At 37.2% G+C, this 21,423-nt stretch overlaps 2 protein-coding genes across 7 annotated transcripts in view; one reads left to right on the top strand and one right to left on the bottom strand.

Moving 5' to 3' along the window:
- LOC123518546 (polymerase delta-interacting protein 3-like) overlaps nt 1–10,762 on the bottom strand; it is a 28,856-nt gene extending 18,094 nt beyond the window's left edge. For both annotated transcript variants that reach the window (XM_045279375.1, XM_045279376.1), the window contains exons 1-5: nt 10,641–10,762; nt 10,036–10,123; nt 9,747–9,893; nt 815–869; nt 146–392 (exon numbers count right to left, since the gene is read on the bottom strand). In XM_045279375.1, coding sequence (XP_045135310.1) covers nt 146–392; nt 815–869; nt 9,747–9,893; nt 10,036–10,123; nt 10,641–10,711 — 608 coding nt within the window. In that variant the 5' untranslated portion in view covers nt 10,712–10,762. The remainder of the gene's footprint in view (nt 1–145; nt 393–814; nt 870–9,746; nt 9,894–10,035; nt 10,124–10,640) is intronic.
- A 242-nt stretch (nt 10,763–11,004) lies between these two features.
- The window catches only part of LOC123518548 (ubiquitin domain-containing protein UBFD1-like), a 66,778-nt gene continuing 56,359 nt past the window's right edge, over nt 11,005–21,423 (top strand). For 3 of the 5 annotated variants that reach the window (XM_045279380.1, XM_045279379.1, XM_045279377.1), the window contains exons 1-5: nt 11,005–11,128; nt 13,920–14,080; nt 14,904–15,030; nt 15,600–15,751; nt 15,895–16,023. In XM_045279380.1, coding sequence (XP_045135315.1) covers nt 11,107–11,128; nt 13,920–14,080; nt 14,904–15,030; nt 15,600–15,751; nt 15,895–16,023 — 591 coding nt within the window. In that variant the 5' untranslated portion in view covers nt 11,005–11,106. The remainder of the gene's footprint in view (nt 11,129–13,919; nt 14,081–14,903; nt 15,031–15,599; nt 15,752–15,894; nt 16,024–21,423) is intronic. The other 2 variants (XM_045279382.1, XM_045279378.1) reach the window with 1 other exon arrangement.

The raw sequence follows: 21,423 nt of genomic DNA, 5'->3' as shown, positions 1-21,423 counted from the left end.
TAATTGATGACAAGTAGACAATGAGATCAACTAATTTTTTTGTCATCTTCATGCTCAATTGCACTAAAAAAAAAAAAAAAAAAAAAAAAAAAAAAAAAATTTTAACTATCCTGAATGCCAAATTGTAAGACCAAACATAACAAACCTGTTAAAGTTGTGAGGGTAAGAGTTTTGTAATTCTGCTTTTTCATTCTTAATAGTGACAACATGAGGGTTGTTGGGGATGGGATGGTAACGACCACTTGCATTACTAGTCTTCTGTACTGCCTGGAGCCATCCATCCCTCGCTGCCTGCTGATGACGGACTGGGAGGCCAGGCTTGGTGCTGTTCATCTCACCAGCCACCGTTCGGATAAGTGATGTACCCTTCATCTGGGTCTTGCCTGCTAGATCTGCCATTTTCAAAGTCTTATTTATAGCCCACAATGATAAAGGATGAATTTGTGCTAAGGAAAGTATATATTGGAGATTTCTTGGAGAGAGAGAGAGAGAGAGAGAGAGAGAGAGAGAGAGAGAGAGAGAGAGAGAGAGAAAGTTTTGTAAAATTTAAAAATTCTAGATTAAATTAAAAATCTTTCTGGGAATTTACTAGAATTTAAGTATATTCATGGATTCTGCTTTAACTTATGTATCATCTCAATTACTTGTTAAAAGATATGAGAGAGAGAGAGAGAGAGAGAGAGAGAGAGAGAGAGAGAGAGAGAGAGAGAGAGAGAGCTTCTTTCTAAAGGCAGTCCATACCAAAAGATAACAAAACATATACAAATGGATCACACCAAATATGAAAGAATCTCAGCAGCAGTTTAATACTCACATGAAGGGCGGTTCTCATTGTGAATTATTTTCCCTGGGGGTCTGGATATTGGAGACTGGAAAAAAAAAATCAATATAAATAAGCAAAATAAAATATTTAATTGTCTTTTAAAATCTAATTGGGAGCTAATTCCACTTAACAGATCAAAGTTAAAGCAGTCATGAATGAATGGAGAAAAAAGTCCTTATATAACCTCCAACACCAAGGTAACAAGCTATCTTGATAGTAACTTAATAAGTCCACATTCCCCCTTCCTCTCCCTCCCACCATTCAACACTTAACATTCTAAATTCTTCTAAAATAAACTATTCCTAGCACCCCCCAGACACCCTCTGACAGAAATCAAGTTAGGGATATGTTCTCTGGCATATCTTGGTATCTGCCTACAAAGAGTTGTCAGACTGAAGAGATAGTTTGCATTGATCAGAGGAGAGCACTGTAAAGAGGTAAGGTGACTGATAGTGATGACAGGAGAGCCATTTTGATTGAGTCTCGTAATTTAAAAACGAAGTGACAACTATAAATCAGTGTTCATTCATCTGGACTTGACATACAAACAGAGACAGGTTCTACACACCAGAAGGGAGGAAAATAGGATTGATCAGCAGCCTGAGCAGTGTCATCATTCTGTGACTCCTGCTGAGGATGCTGTAGACAGCACAGGTTTTTTAACCCAGCCTATCCTAGGGATAGTAATACTACCACTTGGCACAATTAACCTTAACCCTATAATACTTATTTTTCTTCATCCTATTTTGCACTACAGTAAGCCCTCAATATAACGGACGATATGGGGGACAAGGGTCTTTCATTATATCTGAAGATCTGTTATATCTGATGGAAATACTGGAGAGATCCGTTATATCTATGCATGGATGGGAGACATCCTCGCCTTAGAGCGACTAATACCTATAGTCATTTTAGGGGCGGTCAGGTGCCATATGAGTCTTACAGAATATTTTAAACATGCCTATAAAACATATATGATGTATATGGTGGTGTATGAGCACGAAATATCCAACCCAAATAAATGTACAGGGTCATAGAGGACGAAAATGACATCTCTGGGGTTTTTTGCCTTTTTCTCAGTTTCCACTTTTTTTATCATTCAAATCATATCTTCTCCCACATTTCTCAACGGATTTTCAATTTTGAGGTATCATTTTGAAGCTCAATGAAGCTGCTACATTTCCATCTCATAGAATTTGGAAAAATTTATTTTCTGTGCCGCAATGTAATTTTATAAAAAAATAAATAAATAAATAAAAAATTCATAATGGCCTTCAAAATAAAAAAATTCAAAATTCTATGAGATGGAAAGTTTTGTTACACCACATACATATATGTACCAGCAGAGTTGAAATCTGTCCTCCAGTGACAAAATTTATAGGAAAAATATTTTTTTCAAAAAATTGTTTTTTTATTTCTCATGCAGTTATTTATGCTTCAATTCACTTGTAACTACTACACTAACATCGTGTAATAGTCATCTATCATTCCAAAAAATATTACCCACGTACCTCTATATTTTCTATTTTTTTTTTCTAAACCTAACTGGACAGTTCCCTTAAGCATGGAGTATGCTTGTATATCAAATCTTCCATTAAGTATGTTAAAATTAAGTTCCCAATTCCTAATGCTGTAGCAGTTCATCTCTCTGACTTTGATTTGCATGTTGCCACTATCTACAAACCCTCTTCTGATTTTGTTGCAGATAATAAAGGTTTAATTGTTTTTTCCTTGAATTTTGCTTAGATAAGGAGGAACTAGTGATGGGAGATTTCAATCTGCTTACCATACAATGAAGAAAAAACCTTGATATACCTTTCTCATACTGACAAACAATTTTACCAATGTTTCATGGCACTGGGGGCTGTCTCAGTGGGTGACTGAATTAACATTTTTTTTATCCTGGATCTCATTCTTACCACCAATGATGACAGAATAGGGGATGTACAAGTACTGCTTCCCTTACCCAATTGCGAGCAGTCCAGTATTTTTTGCATCTGTATTTTTCAGTGTAACTCTCCTTCTGAGCAAGCTCAGGAGTGTGGACTTTGGCACAGGAGAAACTATTCTAATATTTCCAGACATCTAGCTTCTATGGATTGGGATTTTGAGGTTCATTATCTAGATGTGAATGTATGTTTTCTAGACTCAGCAATATACAGGTTGAACCTCCCAAATCTGGCAACCTCAGACTTGCTGGACCATGGAAAATTCTGAACTATAGGTGGTCCCCAAAACACCCTCTATATACTTACACTGCATTATACAAGTGTAGCTGTAACATTGTTTTGATATATGACAGTTGTACATGAAAAATATACATGCAGAAGTATATAGAAAAACACGTAAATTAAGTTCAGCATGGAAAATTTTTGCCTGCGCCATTATCATCTCGCCGGACACAGGGATGTTACAAGCACGCCGAAGCTTAAACCACTGTAGGAGAGCACTGTCTAAATCACTGCTTTTACCCTCCTTAAGTGTTCTACGAACCTCCATGTTCTTCTTGCTCTCACACTCACTGTAAAACTTGAGAAGTTGATTCTTCTGCTTTTTTATATCATAGACGGTTGATGGGCCAATGTTGTACTGTTGGCATAGGGTCAGCACTGAAACACCTTTATCTAGCTTCCTCAATAGGTCCACTTTCTGTTGCACTGATATTGTCATATGTTTTCGCTTTTTCTTTGGTTCACACACAACACTATCACTTCCTTGGAAGCCATGTTTAGGGGGCAAATATTACAGAATAAAATGTTTATGCACCTGGAGGATGGTGCTTGCGATGAGCGGCAGCGTGGTACTGATCCAAATTTGACCCAGAATGCCCAGGCTTCAAAACATAGTACAGCGCCACCGCGTCCTAGTGACGGTCCGGCAAATTACTTTGGCCAATTCAAAAATTCCGGCAAACAAAAATTTTGCCGGATTACAGGTGTTGCTGGATGAAAGAATATCGGATTAAGGAGGTTCAACCTGTATTAACACCCCTAGTGGAGAAATTTGTCCCAATAGTGCAAGTCCATGAATATTCTACATACATTCTACATACAAAGAGCAGTGAAGAGGGAGGGAGGGAGGAATACAGCATTGAGGTGGTTGGTTGGTGAGGGAGACGTCACAGCTATGTCATGCTTCCCTTGTCCTGATGTGTAGATGCCTCTGCCAGTCTTCGCCTTTATTACCAAGAGTAAACGCTTAGATCTTTAACATTTAACAATGCCCTATGTTGTCAGAAATTAGGTTGGGGTGTGAAACAAACTGTGCCAAGATGCCATACTAATCCAACTGTTTGTTTAGGAGATATTTGCGAAAAACAGTGTTACCCGGGCCCTGAAACGCATAGTAATACAATGTTTACTATACTTCTTATATATAAATCGAGGTCAGAATCAACCACCTTTCATTTAATGTAAAAATTGGAAAACAAAATTATGATCTTATTGTAAAAATTCATATTACTATATCCTTCAACTTCGTCTCATACAAAAAATTGTTTGATATATTTTAGTTTCTTCTTTGAATTTGAAAACTACAGGTTTTCAGCAATAATTTGATATATTACAAACCTAGTTTAAACCATTTTTCAATTTTGGTCATCAGGATGACATTAGTATGGAATGACCATATACTCTCCTAATTCGCCCATCAACTCCATGCTTCCTTTTATTTAACTATTTTATTTATTTGTTTATTTTATTTTATTTATTTCTGCTCATGGTGCACCATCCAGTATTTTACTAATTGAATTGCAACGAATGAGCTAGTGCATCAACAGAGTGCGGCTCCATGGGGCCTCTATCAGTCTCTGACTAATATGGACTTAGGGGTCCCACCCTGTAGAGTACTGGGCAAGAGTACCCAGCTAGGACATTAAACCTAACCTTACCTAAAGAAATACCTCAAAAATTATACCACTGTACTTAGAAAATCTCAAATTTTGGACCCACTTCTGAGTGCTATTACAGACACACTAACATGCATGCCACACAATTTCTCTATGTTCATGGCAAGGTCACTGACCACTCTCCATGACATGTGAGTTCCGTGCTCATATCTGTTGTGGCTATATTACAAGGATCTACTGTTTTCTTAAATAGTGTATCACACAGTAACATGTAGAACATCCATGAATAGGTGGCAAGCCAACTCAACCGATTGCCAACTCAGACCACAAATACCAACTCAGACCATTGTGTGTCCCCTTGGATCACTGTGTGTACCAACAGTTATCATCATTATTCTTATCTGTTTGCTGAAAGAAAACATAATCTACAAAAACAAAATGTATATATGTAATAAAGTTTTAAAAAATCTATATAAAACATTAAAACAAGTCACAAAACATATATTTATCACTTTATGCAAGGAGAAAAATAATAAAAATAAAACATGAAAATTGTCTTAAAACTTAAAATATGCATACCCATTATCTATAAAATGAATAAAATATTCCCTTTAGGCACTACCCAGAAAAGGCCATAAAAAAAAAAAAAAAAAAAAAAAAAAAAAAAGGACCAACACTGTTATTGGGTATCTCTCCAAGGGGAGATTCACTGTACAGTAGGCCTATGTACCTACCAAGTCTTCGCCGAAGTCTCACACACCAAACATGGATCAAACATGTCACCGGAAAGGATTCTAAAAGTGTTCGCTATAAACATGACTCGAGGGACAGGTATTGACTAACAGTATCGAAGTCTTGATCATGTTATGTTTCTTTTGGTGTTCAAGGTTTTCATGAAACATGAAGAGAAGCATTGAATGATAGAATAAAGTAATGTGTTAAAAATAAAATCGAGCTGATGGTTCGAGTTGATTTGAAAAACTAAACTATGTGTACATTGAAAAAAAAAAAAAAAAAAAAAAAAAAAAAGAAAAAGAAAAAAAAACGTTTCCTGGTCAAGACGGCCCCTGACCACGACGACCCTCCCCGACGGTCCCGTGTTTATCATGACGACCCCACACCAAATTTTAGGTTATTATCCTCTTTTTTCTTTCAATATGTTAACACGTTAACTGCGGATGGCAACTCAGCGTTCCATGAGATAGTGTTTTGTAGTATGGAGCGTTAAAAACCATAACCTATTGGTACACCAGTTTACTGTACCTTGCACATATAGTGCATATACGTATCCAGGGTGTAACACGACTTTCTGTAAATATTGAAAGAGGTAAGAGAACATGCATTTCTAAGCAGAAAATGTTATATGCACATATACATTTTAAGGTTTTGTTTACCCATAAGATGATTTAAAAGTTTCCGAGGCGCGCGCGATAGTCCACTGTGTTTTTATGAGGTGACGATGACTGTTGCTGGCTTGCTGCAGCAGCCGGAGACTAAATACCAAATGTTTTAATATTATGTTTTGCAATCTTACATTTAAAACAGATTGTATCAACAAGTATCCAATTTACTGATAAACATTACACGATAACATTATTGCGGTGATTAAAAGTAAGCACTCACGTACGGTACTACGTGGTACAGTACCTATCACTGGGTGAGGAAAGATGGGGATGGATGGGGGAGTGGGGAGCGACTGATTTATTAATACAATCTGTCTTAGTATAAGATGCTCTATTAACAAGTATAATATAAAACCACCTTACGGGTAAAAAGAAACTGAGGCTGTCGTGGTCTGTAGTGTGGGGCCATCATGGTCAGGGGCCATCTTGACCATGACCCAACAAAAACTCTCTAAACCATACAATTCTAAAAAAAAAAAAAAAAAAAGAGGCACTAAATAACAAATGAAAATAGTTTCTTGTGCTGTAAGTGGTAATAGCTGAATTAAGCTAATGGTCTGAGTTGGTTCACCGGTAGCAGGTCCATCCGCCCCTGTGACGATGCACCCCAAGTCCATTCGCCCCGTAAATTGGGGCGCAACTACTCATAGGGAAGTCGATGCGCCCCAGTGCGCCCCACATCTAAGTCGTTGCGCCCCAACTCTAAAACGCAAAATAAGTATACTTCGGATCAATGGATGAACGAATAATTTAAAACAATTTGAAGCAACCAAATTAGGTTACTTTCTAGTACAAATATCATTATAGCTTCACTTCCATCATGGCGACTGCTCTACCAACATACCTGTGCATCGTTTGCTTTAATGAAGTAAGGCCAAGGCAGCAAGCACTGCAGTGTGAAATCCGTTTTACATGGTAACACCGTACATGCAACTCAGGTGTAAGCCAGCTTGAGTATAAAAGGATGAACCGTGGGGAGTTGGCTGACGTACATTGGTACTGCAGTAATTGCCAACAAAACACAGGTACTGTGTCGGTATTTCAACCAATTATTCGATAATGTTATATTTGTAGTAAAATCTCTCTCTCTCTCTCTCTCTCTCTCTCTCTCTCTCTCTCTCTCTCCATTAATGTATTAGATCCGTACCTGCCGCCACTATCGCCACCTGCAGTAGAACATGAAGGTAGTACTTGTCCGTATGTTTTCGTTCAGCCAAAAATCTAATATATTTTGAAGAGTACCACTATTTCCCTATATCTTTATCACAATGTAACTAAATATATTTTACAAGCAATAAAAAAAATAGGAAAAAAGATATTTGATGATATCATAGGCAGTGGTCGAAATCTTTTAAAATCTTTTCGTTCACCATCAGCTCGAAACGATCAAGTGAAATCCAAACATCGACATGTTATTCAAACACAAAGTAGAATTGTCTATTCATAATCAATGTTAACACACACACACACATTCGTATCTCCCCTTCGTCCTGTTTATCTCCCCTTCATTCCATAACCACCTCTCTCTCTGTCTCTCTCTCTCTCTCTCCATTAACGTATTAAATCTGGAGGTAATATTATCTCTTGGTGTCCCATGCATCATTTCTAGATATGAGTGATGATAGTAGTATACAACAAACGTCCAGCACACACACCGATATTCTGCATTATTCACTGTGACCCTACCCCTATGGATGTAGATGATGTGGACAATGTTACAACATGGACTATTGTTTAAAATTCATCCCGCCAGAGACATCCAAAGCTAACAAACTCTATTGGTTATTCCTATAATGTAAAGCGAAAAAACAAGAATGGATCGGTTGACTGGCAGTGTTGCAAGCGGTCTCGAAGTGCTGTAATGTGTCGTGCAACAGTAAAACAGGTCGGAAACAGCTTTATACCTGGCAACGCTGAACACTGTCATCCTGCCGAACCCAACACTACTACAGTGCATCAAATCTGAGCTGCTGTGATGGAAAAGGCATGCACCAATATCTTCAAACCAGCAGGGGAGATAGTATCAATGGCAATGAGGAAACATTTGAACATGTCAAAACCCTAGTGATCCAATAGACTTGTTTTACACTGGACATTGATTTTATTGGCCAGGATTTTCTACAAAATGATATTCATGTGCGTGGCAATCGTCATCTCATCTTTGCTACAGCTGCTCAATTAGACATCCTTTTCAAATGTTGACATTGGTTTATAGATTCGACATTCAAAGTGGTACGAAAGCCGTTTTACCAACTTTTTTCCATTCACGGCTTTGTAAAATCCGGAGACTATATTAAACAGGTCCCTGTCCTATTTTGTCTCATGTCTTCCCGTAAGAAAAGGGACTATAAGCATGTGCTCCAAGGTATTGTCGATTTAGCAGATACTGTTGCTGTGGAGCATGTCACTATCGATTATGAGCATGCGATGTGGCGAGCCATACCAAAGGTGATTCCCAGCGACCATTCACGGCTGCGGATTTCACTGGGCCCAGGCAGTGTGGCGACAAGTACAGGTCCATGGCTTGCAAACTGCTTATCGCCAAGACTCTGGTACACACAGATTCATAAAGAAGTTGCTTTCTCTTCCATACCTGCCATATGAAGATATCATTGCAACATTTGACGAACTTATTTCCAGCATAGCCCTTACCCCTAACCTAATTACTCTTGTTGCGTACATTCGCAACCAGTGGATCACATCCACTATCTTTCCCCCAGCTACCTGGAGTGTCTACAAGAAAAATGTTAGAACCAACAATGATGTAGAAGGGCGGCATCACCACCTTAACAGTCACGCGGGCAAAAGCCAGTTACCCTTCTATGTCCTAACTTCCCTTTTAAAACAAGAAGCGGAAGATGTTGATATGACACTGAAGTTAGTATCTGACAGAAAAATCGAGCGCTTCCAAAGAAAATCATATAGGACACTCCAGGCCCGTTTGTACAATTGCTGGGATAGGTACAGTAATGACGATCTGTCACCAATGCAGCTACTTGCCGAATGTTCACATTTTGTGCCATTTTAATCTTTTCATCTTGTTTTGTCTTCTTTTACTTAGAAGTTTTTATGACATGCATATGCAATTACTACTTTTATATTAAATCCTTATATTTTTACTATTTTACTATATTATTTTACTATAATGTATTAAATGTTTACGGTTTTACTATTTTACAATATTTGTATAGTATTCTACTATTTTTAATCTTTTCATCTTGCCTTGTCTCCTTTTATATTGTCTATTCTTATGATTTGTTGACGTTGGCTCTGAAATGTAAACAAAGATTAATATAGTCTGCCGAGATCATTAATGTGTGTGTGTGTGTAATAGAGGCCACTATTTGTGATAAAGAAATACAGAATGTAAAACCATAACCACTACATCGTTCAGCCATTGATCCGATATATGCTTATATGCAAACATGAGAGTTGGGGCGCAATGACTTGGTTGTGGGGCGCACTGGGGCACATCAACTTCCCGAGTAGATGCGCCCCAACTTACGGGGCGAATGGACCTGGGGTGCATCGTCACTGGGGCGGATGGAATGTAAAGCGGTTCACCAGGTGGGGCAAGTCGGTAATAGTGAATGGTCCAAGTTGGTAATGGACTGAGATGAACACACACGCCATGAACATTATATTAAGAGTAAGTAACAAAATGGGAACTAACCTTCTTTAGAGGAACAGTTTTTCTTCTCATTTTGTTGATTCGCTCCCGAGCATCTCCTTGCTTGGCAAGTTCAGCCAGACGGTCCCGTGCATCCCTCATTCGCAGTCTCTTGTTCTGGATGATTTTGTTTCTCACATCACCAAAACTCTGCAGTGATTATAACACAACAGTTAAGGAGACCATTAATGTACCATTTTCACCATCTGTTACTGGATTGATCTTAAACAAGAAAAAAAAAAAAAAATCATTCTATTTCATGTTACTAGCAATACCAATGAACGGTAGCTACCTGTGGAGCAGAGTTGTGGTCCAAATAAGTTGACTTGATGAGGCGGCCTTTCGTGGGCATCCAGCTCTTTCCTCCCCCATCATTAACCCTTATTAAAGTAAAGAAGATCTTTAGATTGTATATCTACTCACCTTTTGCTCTACAGACCCAACTTTACAGCAACTCACTGATGGTTCTCATCATCCTATCTATAAGCAAAACTATTTTTAACGAAAATCAATAAACACCACGTATTAGCTAGCGCATCACCAGGATCCAGTTTTCCTTCCCAGACAACAAATTTTGGGTGTAGTACAATGCCATTGGTTGTCAGGGATTTGGCAGCCCACCAGGTAAGAATGACACCAAGCCCCTTTGTGTTTCTCAGGACGTTAGAACTATCCACGACATCAGAATCTTCCTTCAAAGAACTGCCTTGTACATGTTCAATGTGTAGGCATAAGGTAGAGAAGCTTTTGATTTTTACCCGGCATAGTTTGCTGAAGTCGAATCTTAGAAGTTAGGGTGACATAACACCCTAGGACAAGGTCAAGTTAGGTAAATAGTGGAAAATTAATTTCTTTTGGGGTTTAACTAAATCGTGAAATACATTAAGAACCCCTTACCTCATCCCTTGCGGCTTTCCAAAACGAAATTTGCGCTGTTGGATGATGTCGTCCAGGCTCACGTCCGCCATGTTTGTTGTTGTCGCGCGGCTGTGTACTGTAGTAATAAACCGATCAAATTGCACATCTATGGACTATCTTAACATTGAATTTTCAATAACAATATTGGCTTGAAAACAATTCGAAATTTTCTTAGATTTTCAATATTCTTACCAAAACATGCGTATCATTGCAGTATTTGCCACTCTGAAGAAAATATGGTATATATTAATATTCTTAATTTTCATTTTTTCCTGTAAAATAAGTTAAGTAAACCACTATTGTATTTTGTTGTTACAAGAAAACATATCTTGTTGATATATTGAAGTAAACGAATGAAGTAGGTAACAACTAAATATTTAGCTCAACTCTCGTGTGATTGTTGTTGTTGTGATGGGCCGCGGCTCCTGCCTCATCATCTCTTATTATGTCTAACGAGGAAAAAGAAGGTAATTTTGTAAATAGCAAACGCAGATAGTATCGTTTTAAGATGTGTACAGCCAGCTAGCAAAAGTTTGTGGTATTATGGACTAATTGGTAAATTCAGCTGAGTAGCGGCATGACGAGGCTCAATGATCAGCTGTTTTGTGTAGGCAAAGTTCGGCCTGTGGCCACCACCACTAGGAAACGCATTATATTATTCCGTTGGAATGCACACAACTGTTAAAATCTGCTTATACAGTTCCATGGGTGGACGATAACTTAGGAAGAAATGTTTTAAGTGATAGATGTGTAAATTTGTTCGGCATCTTAGACTGTGATGTTCTTTTAAGAGTGATATTATGTCTCACCAATTAAACACGAAGAAATAAATGTTGAATACGAAACTTTGATGGAGCTAATATCGCATGGCGTATAAGCATACAAAGTTCAGTGCCAAGTTTATCAGCAGGGGTTTTCAACCTTGGGTTTGCAAACCACCAGTCGTTCACAAGATATCCAGGGGTACTTAGATGGCTGATCTAATAATATCCATTGCGTATTGAGTTACTGTCAGTCACTAAACTAACATTCTGTTCCATGTAAGATTACTGTGGGTTCGGGTGCTAAAATACAGGGGGTTCTTAACGAGGAAAAGGTAGAGAACCCCTGATGTAGAATATTAACCTGAGTAGACCTAAGTTAAGTACCTAGCAGCATAGACCTAACACTAGATAGAGTACTTCTTGTAATTTCTGAATGGAATGTTTGTCAGGAATAATGATATGTTGAATGAAAGTGAATGGTGAACTACTCTGGCTGCTAGTGGATACAGAAGGATTTAAAAACCAATCTGTGCACAGAGTACTTAACTGAAGTCTTTGGTAGAGATGGGAAGGTGGAACAGAATGGGTCGGGGGAGATTGCTATTAAAAGAAAAACACTGTCCCTGTGGTAAAATACAAAACAGGAGGACATGTAACACACCCAACATCTGAGAGAAATGTACAATTTTGTTCACATCGAAGACCTGTTCTCATATAGGTATGATGATAATGAGCGATGTTATATAATTTGTAAGATTCTTGATGTGTTTAAAACCCAAATTTAAAGTTCTGAATCATGTTGATTTCTAAGGAAATTTTTATAGCTTATGTTAGAATTATCAATGTTTTCCTTCCTTCCTTAGCTTTTAGCATTTTGTTTTCAATTTATGTTTTTTTTTCAAAATGTTTCTTTATTATTCATTATCGTAAGATTGCGAAGTTCTCTGTTTTTTTTTTTTCTTTTTTTTACTCTTTTATCAACATTAAGTTTTTGTTTTAATGTTTTAAAGTTTTGGGGTTTGATTTGAGTTTTCTTTTATTAGTGGTTATTTTTTATGGACTACAGTTGTTCAGACATTTTTTTAAGAATCCCTTTTTATTAACCAGATTTCTGTTTACATCACTTGTAGGTGTGGTCAATAAAAACACAATAATAATATAATCTGCCTGGGATAATAGCAAGTTTAGTAAGGGCAAGCAGTGCACTACTCAAGATGTTGGCCAGAGTGTGATTGCTTGAATAGTTGCAGATGTCCACATTACCATAGAATAGACATCCAATCACCTACCTTTCAGCTGCGTGAGTTGAGAGTTGCCAGTGGTTGCCAGATCTCAGCCAGATATACACTGTTACAAATGTAATGAAAGAACTCTCTCTCTCTCTCAGTTACACTATTTGGACGTATGGTATGCATGTGATAGAAATTTTCTTTCTCTCTCTCTTCTTAATATTTTCTTTACAATTCAAGTAATGTCAATGAAACAATCTCTCTCTCTCTCTCTCTCTCTCTCTCTCTCTCTCTCTCTCTCTCTCTCTCTCTCTCTCTCTCTCTCTCTCTCTCTCTCTGTTTTGTTATTCCTTTATCATTCTCTGGTATAATCCGTCCTCCATCTCTCTCTCTCTCTCTCTCTCTCTCTCTCTCTCTCTCTCTCTCTCTCTCTCTCTCTCTCTCTCTCTCTCTCTCTCTCTCTCTCTCTTTTATTTTTTATTTTTCTTAATATTTTCTTTCACTATATTGGTAATAGTGTACAACTGGCTTAGGTCTGGTGACCGCTGGAAACTCTCAACTACGGAGAGGTAGGTGACGAAATGTCTATACTATGGTAGTCCCACATGTCATCTCCAAATTGACAAAAATCTGAAAGGATTTTTCTTCTCTTCTCTGCATACCTTTACAACACAACTCATACTTGTTACTTTCATTGTTGATTTAGTTGTCAGAATTCAATTTTATGTTAATCAATTATAAATGAACTTTTCATTCTCTTCCATAACTTTAGTAACTTTTTGTCATGCTTCAGCACCCACATATATTATTAATCAATCTAGCATATTTATATAACCGAAGCTAGGATTGAACATTGGGTTGATATACCTGGTAATCATTTGAATCTAGTGACTTCACCTGTTATAACCATTCCTTTTTTTTTTTTTTTTTTTTAGTACATGTACATGATTCAATAATCTTTTATGCATCTCCTTCATGCTTATCAGTCAGGTACTAGATTCTTTTTTCCTTTTTACAAATCAAAATTGTTACAAAGAAATGCAAAAGGTAGTACAAGTTTGATTTTGTATCATGGGGGGAATGTGAAAGATGGAAGAGAAAATGTGCTAATAAGTACTAATTATAGTTAGATAGCTAACTCTGATACCTAAGTATTGCAAGGCTGAGTTATTATTTGTATAAAATTTTCAATATAGGTAATACGTATATACAAGTAAACGATAGTATCACAAAATTCTACAACTATTTTTATTTTTTTTCTTCAGTCACTAGTAGTGATGGCAAATGTATAAAGGAATGTGAAAACAGCAAGACTTCCCCAGACAGCTCCTGTAATGCAGGCAATGGAGTGGTTATTGAGCCTCGTCCACAGAGCTCAGAGGAAACACCAACCCCAGACACACAAGAAGACAAGCCAGCTACTCAGGTATCATTAATCATTATTATTAAATATATTATCTAAATAATGACTGAATTGATAACCTTCTGAATGCCAAGGCCACTTCATCTTTGCACGATCCAACTGCTGCTGGAATTTTTTTATTGTAAGTGTATGTATGGGATGAAATAAAAGTTCTTATTGGACACCTGTATGCTGTAGTGGTAGATAGAATGTCAAAATGAAAAGTACCTGACTGTAGTTTAAGAGCAAGAAAGAGTTTTTGAAAAAATTTGTACTCTTTTATTATATAGTATGTATATGTATTTTTTAGACAACCCACTAGTCAAGTTTTTTTTTTTTTTTTTTTTTTTTTAAATCTTTTCCTATTTACGTTATCGATCATTCTTCTTCCTTGGTGTTTATTTTATCCCAATATTTTAGGGTTTTTTTTTTTTAGTGAAAATTATAGAAACATGCTATATAGCACTTCAAGTGATCTAGGTAAAATCTGGTCTATTCACTTTTGGGTAAAAATAGGTTTCTGTAAGTATGTAGTATACACCCGTTTAATTCTCAAATTAACATTATTGTTGATAAACAAGACAGACAGAGTGGACTTTGTGATATAGCTATATATGAATGTGGCACCTAATGAGTTGCTAATAATGTAATAATGTACTACATATATATTTTAGGATACAGTATCCTTTATATTGGTAATATATATGATACTGTTTCAGTTATGTTTATTTGTTGGTAAACCTTTTTATGATTATATTATATGTACTACACGTTTAATTTAAGTTACTGACTATGGTGTTGCTTTACTAATATTAGTTTTAGTAATATTAGTTATTTTCCCTTTCAGTCTGAAGGGCTACCCACAGGGGAAGCAGTAAATTTCAAGTTAGTATACAATAAGACAAAATATGATATAGAATTTCCTGTGGATGGAACAGTCAAGCAACTGAAAGAGCACCTTACATCAATAATAAGTGAGTATTCCTGAACATTTCTTCATATAACTTGTTTTTTAATAATTTTAAAGTATGTAGTTAATTTTCATGAATATATCAGTTGTTTGAATCAAACTAGGTTCCTTTGTAACATTATGAATTGTCCACTTCAAGATCTAGGGATAAACAAGGTATGGTATGAAAAATAAATCAATAAGTGAATAGAAATGTAAAAAAAAAAAAAAAAAAAAAAGGCTATGGGACTTCATTTTGATGTTAACTTGTTATGTCAAAAGAATCAAGTATAGGTCACAGAGTTTGAATTCAGCATCATGATTTTTAAGGAATTCAAGAATGGAAAATGTCAAAACTTACTTTATTGCTGCTTCATTGATTATTTGCATTGTTTCAGTAATTTGATATTCATAGATAAATAAAATTTATGTGAATGCTTTATCTGTATTTATGAGAATTAACAAAAATATTTCAGGATTCCCTTTCTTAGTTTCTTTTATGCAAACCTTATTTTTGTTTAATTATCATGTTATATTAAACATAAAATCAATAAATACCCATCAGCTTAAGTTTTTTAAAATGTTGCACTCCAGATGTATTACCAGCAATGCAAAAAGTGATGATCAAAGGACTTGCTAAAGATGAGAAGACTCTAAGAGAGCTTGGAGTAACTCGTGGCTCCAAGGTTATGGTAGTGGGCTCTAAGCTTGATGATGTTGTTAGTGTCAACACACCAAAGTCAGAGGTCAGAGCTTATGGTTTTATGTGATATTGTATTGGAATTTGTTTGAAATTATTGCATTATATGTGCATTAGATCTCAAATTTTAAAATAGAAATGTTTGCTCTGAACTCCATTTGTTCTTAACTTAGTATGCACTATCTACAGAGCTCATCATCAGAGAAGCCAACCACCATCACATCAAGTAAAGAGCCATTATGTAGACAGAAGCTCCATCGGAAAATCATTGACAAAGGAGTGCCTGAAGATGCTATGCCTGGGATTAAGAACACCAAGGTCAGATCCTGTGACAAAGTTATTATTAGTTTGGTATTAAAACCCATAAAAATAGGATTCTGTCATGATTGGATTAATTCCCCCAATTATGCAGGGTTACTGTGCATACATATACTTCTTATGTTAGAAGGGAAAACTGCCCAAGGGCAACACAAACAGTTAAACAAAAAGGCAACTTTATCTCGGGTTTCCTTTCCGACCGTTCTATTGCTGCTGTGGTAGATGGCCATTGTTCTTCTAAATCTTTTAATAGTGGAGTTCCTCAGGGTTCTGTCCTGTCACCCACTCTCTTTCTATTATTCATTAATGACCTTAACCAAACTTTTTGCCCTATCCACTCCTACAGTGATGACGTCCTTTCAAAGACGATCAACACTTCAGAAAGTCAACAGATCACTCAGGGACGCCACAGAACCCCTGATTTCTGATCTTTCTAAGATTTTCAATTGGGACAGAGAAAATCTAGTAGTTTTCAATGCTTCAAAAACTCAATTCCTCCACCTATCAACTCGACACAACCTTCCAGAAAACTATCCCCTCTTCTTCAATGACATTGACTGTCTCCCTCTTCCACACTGGATAATCTTAACTGGAAACTTCACATCTCATCTCTTGCTAAATCAGCTTCTATGAAGTTAGGCGTTCTGAGGCATCTCTGCCAGTTTTTCTCGCCCCTCCAACTGCTTACTCTGTATAAGAGCCTTATCCACCCCTGTATGGAGTACTCTTTGCATGTTTGGGAGAGTTCCAGTCACACAGTTTTACTAGATAGGGTGGAATCAAAGCTTTTCATTTCATCAACTCCCCTCCTCTGACTGACTGTCTTCAGTCTCTTTCTCACCACCGAAATGTTGCATCTCTTTCTATGTTTTATCACTATTTTCTTGCTAGCTGTTCTACTGATCTTGCTAACTACATGCCTCCCCTCCTCCTCCAGCCTCACTGCAAAAGGCTTTCTTCTTCCTCTCATCCCTGTTCTGTCCAACTCTCTAATGCAAGAGTTAACCAGTACTCTCAATCATTCATACCTTTCTTTGGTAAACTTTGGAACTCCCTCCCTGCATCTTCTGACTTCTTACGACTTGTCTTCTTTTAAGAGGGATGTATTGAGTAGAGATTTTTTGGGGGGAGTGGGGAATTCATATAAGTCAGATGTATATACAGTAATCGCCCGCGTATCCGGATTATAGCAGCCAAGGCCCTGGTGGATACACGGAATTTCCTCTCCCAACCCCTTATAAATTGAGAAAAAAAATATGTACATAACCCAAATGGGTAAGAAAACAATGAATGAAAGCACATTAAATGTATATTCTAGAACAAAAAATGGTACATAAGCAGTACACACAACAGTAAAGGCAGCGTCACACTAGTACTTTTCTGTCAACTTTCTTTGTCGTCAACTGTAAACAAACATGGCTGTCCCTTCAACCCCCAGCCAGCTGCTGCTATTTTTTCGTTGCTATTTTTGGCCTTTAATGCTTTTTATGAGAAACTTCAGACAGCTTTGTCCACTCATAAACAACAGAGCAGCTCATCTTGGCCATTTGCTACTTGGAAGTTCTGCCTTGGAGCATCTCCCAGAGATATGTAAACAAACAACTGAACCACTTTTCGCTGCTAGGCTGGAACAATATACAGGGTGTCCATAAAGTTCCTGTACCATTACAAGTATTTATTGCTCAGAAACCATTTGACATTGTAAGTATTGTGTTTTTTTGTGAAATGTTCTACATCTATTCAAGTTTACATTCACAGCACTTCATGCACTACATTCCACATGTGCACCCCTAGTTGCCCTCAATGTTAAGACAATATTCCATCTCCCTCCATATGCGCTGCAGCATATCAATGTCAACTGTTTGGACAACTTCAACAATGCGTCTACGAAGTGTGGCAAGATCATGAATAGGATTCTGGTAGACACGATCCTTGACGTACCCCCTAAAGGAAAAAATTATGTTAGGACACTTTTGGATGCACATTTCCCTGGAAGATGGATTGGCCGTGACAGACCAATCGGATGGCCACCTCGCTCCCCTGATCTTACCCCCTTGAATTTTATCCTTTGGGGGTACATCAAGGATCGTGTCTCCCAGAATCCTGTTCATGATCTTGCCACACTTCGTAGACGCATTGTTGAAGTTGTCCAAACAGTTGACGTTGATATGCTGCAGCACGTATGGAGGGAGATGGAATATTGTCTTGACATTGTGAGGGCAACTAGGGGTGCACATGTGGAATGTAGTGCATGAAGTGCTGTAAATGTAAACTTGAATAGATGTAGAACATTTCACATAAAACCACAATACTTAATGTCAAATGGTTTCTGAGCAATAAATACTTTTAATGGTACTGGAACTTTATGGACACCCTGTGTATATATATATATATATATATATATATATATATATATATATATATATATATATATATATATATATATATATATATATATATATATATATATATATATATATATATATATATATATATATATATATATATATATATATATATATATATATATATATATATATATATATATATATATATATATATATACACAGGCTACCCCCCGCTTAACGAAGGGGTTACGTTCCTAAAGAACACTTCGTTAAGCAAAACTTCATTAAGCGAACCGATTATAACAAGTTTAACCCCTGACTTAAAATTCCATTGAGAGTAAACAAAGCGAGAGTGCATCATAGTAGAGTGAAAGGTTTAATGAAAGTAAAAATTATGAAATGAAAAATTTAGGCAGTTTAATTTAACTCATTATAATGTACACTAATGTATGTATGTATGTAACTTTATAATGTTGATGATCTTAAATTTATGAAGGGAGGGAGAGTGAAATGGGAAAGACACTAACCGGCAACCTGTGGAATGTAAACAGAGGGCGTATCATTGTATCACATACAAAACTTATGTACCACATTTCCACAAGGCTTTCCATTTTATCCATTGCTGACAAGGAAGATACGGTCTCATCAGCCATCTTAATAGAGTCTGCTGACTTGAAAATAGTAGAGACAGTAAATGGAGGCAAGATGGTGGCGAGCATTGCTATAGTTTTCTCACCTCTCTCGTGTCTGTGAATAATATCCAGCTTCATTTCGAGAGTAAGAGACTTCCTAGTCTTCTTAGGAATGCTAGGCCACATTGCAGGGCATTTTGGTGGTAAGTTGAGCCTGTTCAAAACATTAACAGCGATGCTGTTAATGTTTTGATCAGGGGAGTGAGTGGTGCGCGTGTTGTCCATGAGAGGCTTGATCTTGATCTTGATTCTACAGGTGTCCCAGGATTTCTCCTGAGGCAGGCCTTAGTATCGGCAGCTCCTGGTGTATTCAAAAGCCTAAGGGCTTGCGTGATACGGCGGGGCTTTCAAACTTGGAAAAAATTACCTGGATAAAACTTCGTTAAAGCGAGTTTGGTGTTCGTTAAACGAGCAGATGGTAGTAAAATGAAACCTTCCTTGTAGCTAAATTTCGTTGTGTGAACCTTCGTTAAGCGGGGGTTGCCTGTATATATATATATATATATATATATATATATATATATATATATATATATATATATATATATATATATATATATATATACACACACACACACACACACAATTACATTTACATCTACTTATGAAGATGATATTAAGTTGAGATTATAGCATCAATCCAATTAGCAAGAAAATAAATTTTATTATAAAAGTTTTGGTTAGAAACCATAAATCTTAATTTGACTAAGAATTGATTAGAAGAAAACGGTGTGTTCCATCTAGCTCAAGACGACAGAAAGAATTGACGGAACAGTAAAAAAACCAATGGAAATCATTGAAGACGACGGAAAAAGTGCTAGTGTGCTGCCGCCTTAAGTGCTGTCACCTAGCGGGATGGAGAAATCGCTCGCGCAGTATGTTTGAATATGCTTCGGGGCAGCTCCAGATGGTAGCGAATTCTGGATATGCGGGCAATTACTGTATATGTGTATATATGAGGCCCCACCTGCGAAAGGGGGATAACCCACAAAGTTGCCAGTTTTGAGTTATGGCCGGGAACTCATCAATAAATTGTGTAAAATTGTTGTGGAAGTGTTGACATCGCAATATTCGATCTTGCTGATGGCAAAATTAGTGTTCTAAAGTCGGCGAAGTTGGTGAAGAAATTTGGCCAGACTAAGTATTGGAAACTCGTGCGAAAGAGTGACAAGCCTCACACGTGGGTGGAGGTGCTGAACCAATTAGCGCAGAAGATTTAATCACACCCCTCACAGCCAGCCAATCACGCCGCCACTCTCCCGCCCACTGCCTCTTACGCCACGTTCAAGTAAACATGTAAACAGACTAGTTGAAGCTTTCACTCAGCACACACCTTGTCCTGCTTTTTCCACATTCCTGCAGTAAATAGATCAGAATGTCCTCCTACAGTGATGAATTCACGGAATCATCTTATACAGAAGTGCCGCAGCAGCCTTCTGACGGTGACAAGTGGACTGCTGAGGCCCAGCTAAAAAAGAATGGTGCCATATCTATGTTGGCCAAGAATGTAGCTAAGAGACAGCTGACTCTGGCCAGGAATACATCACCATCAAGTCCAAGAAGGTAGTTCCTGCTGTGAGAGTTGGAAGTCCCTGTACCTGCCTCAAGAAGAGCTTTCAAGCTGTTGGGGAAGAAAAGATAAAAAAAATCTTCGACAAGTACTGGGGAATGGGAGACCACAAAAACGAGTTCCTAATGATGATCTTAACTGTCTCAAGCCAGTATAAAGGATGAGAGTCAAGCATAGAATGCTTACAATCAGTAATACAATAAAAGGAATAATATTTTATTAGGTATTCGGGGTAGGGGGTAAACAAAATGTACCGGTGTGAGCTTAAAGATTATTATTATGTAATAAATATCATATAGCGAGAAAAAGCTAGGCCAGACCTTTCATTTCATTATAACAGTTATACATTATGATAGTTTTCATTACCGTAAGAAGTGAAAAAATGTAGGGTCGTGTGGGTTATCCCCCTTTCGCGGGTGGGGCCTCATATATATACAGGCAACCCCCGCTTAACGAAGGGGTTATGTTCCTAAAAAACACTTCGTTAAGCGAAACTTCGTTAAGTGAACCGATTATAACCCCTGACTTGAACTTCCTCTGAGAGTAAGCAAAGCGAGAGTGCATCATAGTACAGTGAAAGGTGTAATGAAAGTAAAAATTATGAAGTTTAACATTTAGGCAGTTAAATTTAAATTAAGTCATTATAATGTACACTAATGTATGTATGTACGTAACTTTATAATGTTGATGATCTTAAATTTATGAAGGGAGGTAAAGTGGAATGGGAAAGACACTAACCAGCAACCTGTGGAATGTAAACAAAGGGCGCATCATTGTACCGCATACAAAA

This window comes from Portunus trituberculatus, chromosome 44, assembly GCF_017591435.1.
Source record: "Portunus trituberculatus isolate SZX2019 chromosome 44, ASM1759143v1, whole genome shotgun sequence".
NCBI lineage: Eukaryota > Metazoa > Arthropoda > Malacostraca > Decapoda > Portunidae > Portunus > Portunus trituberculatus.
Note: the sequence above shows the minus strand (reverse complement) of the source record. Positions and strands in the feature narration are given on the sequence as shown.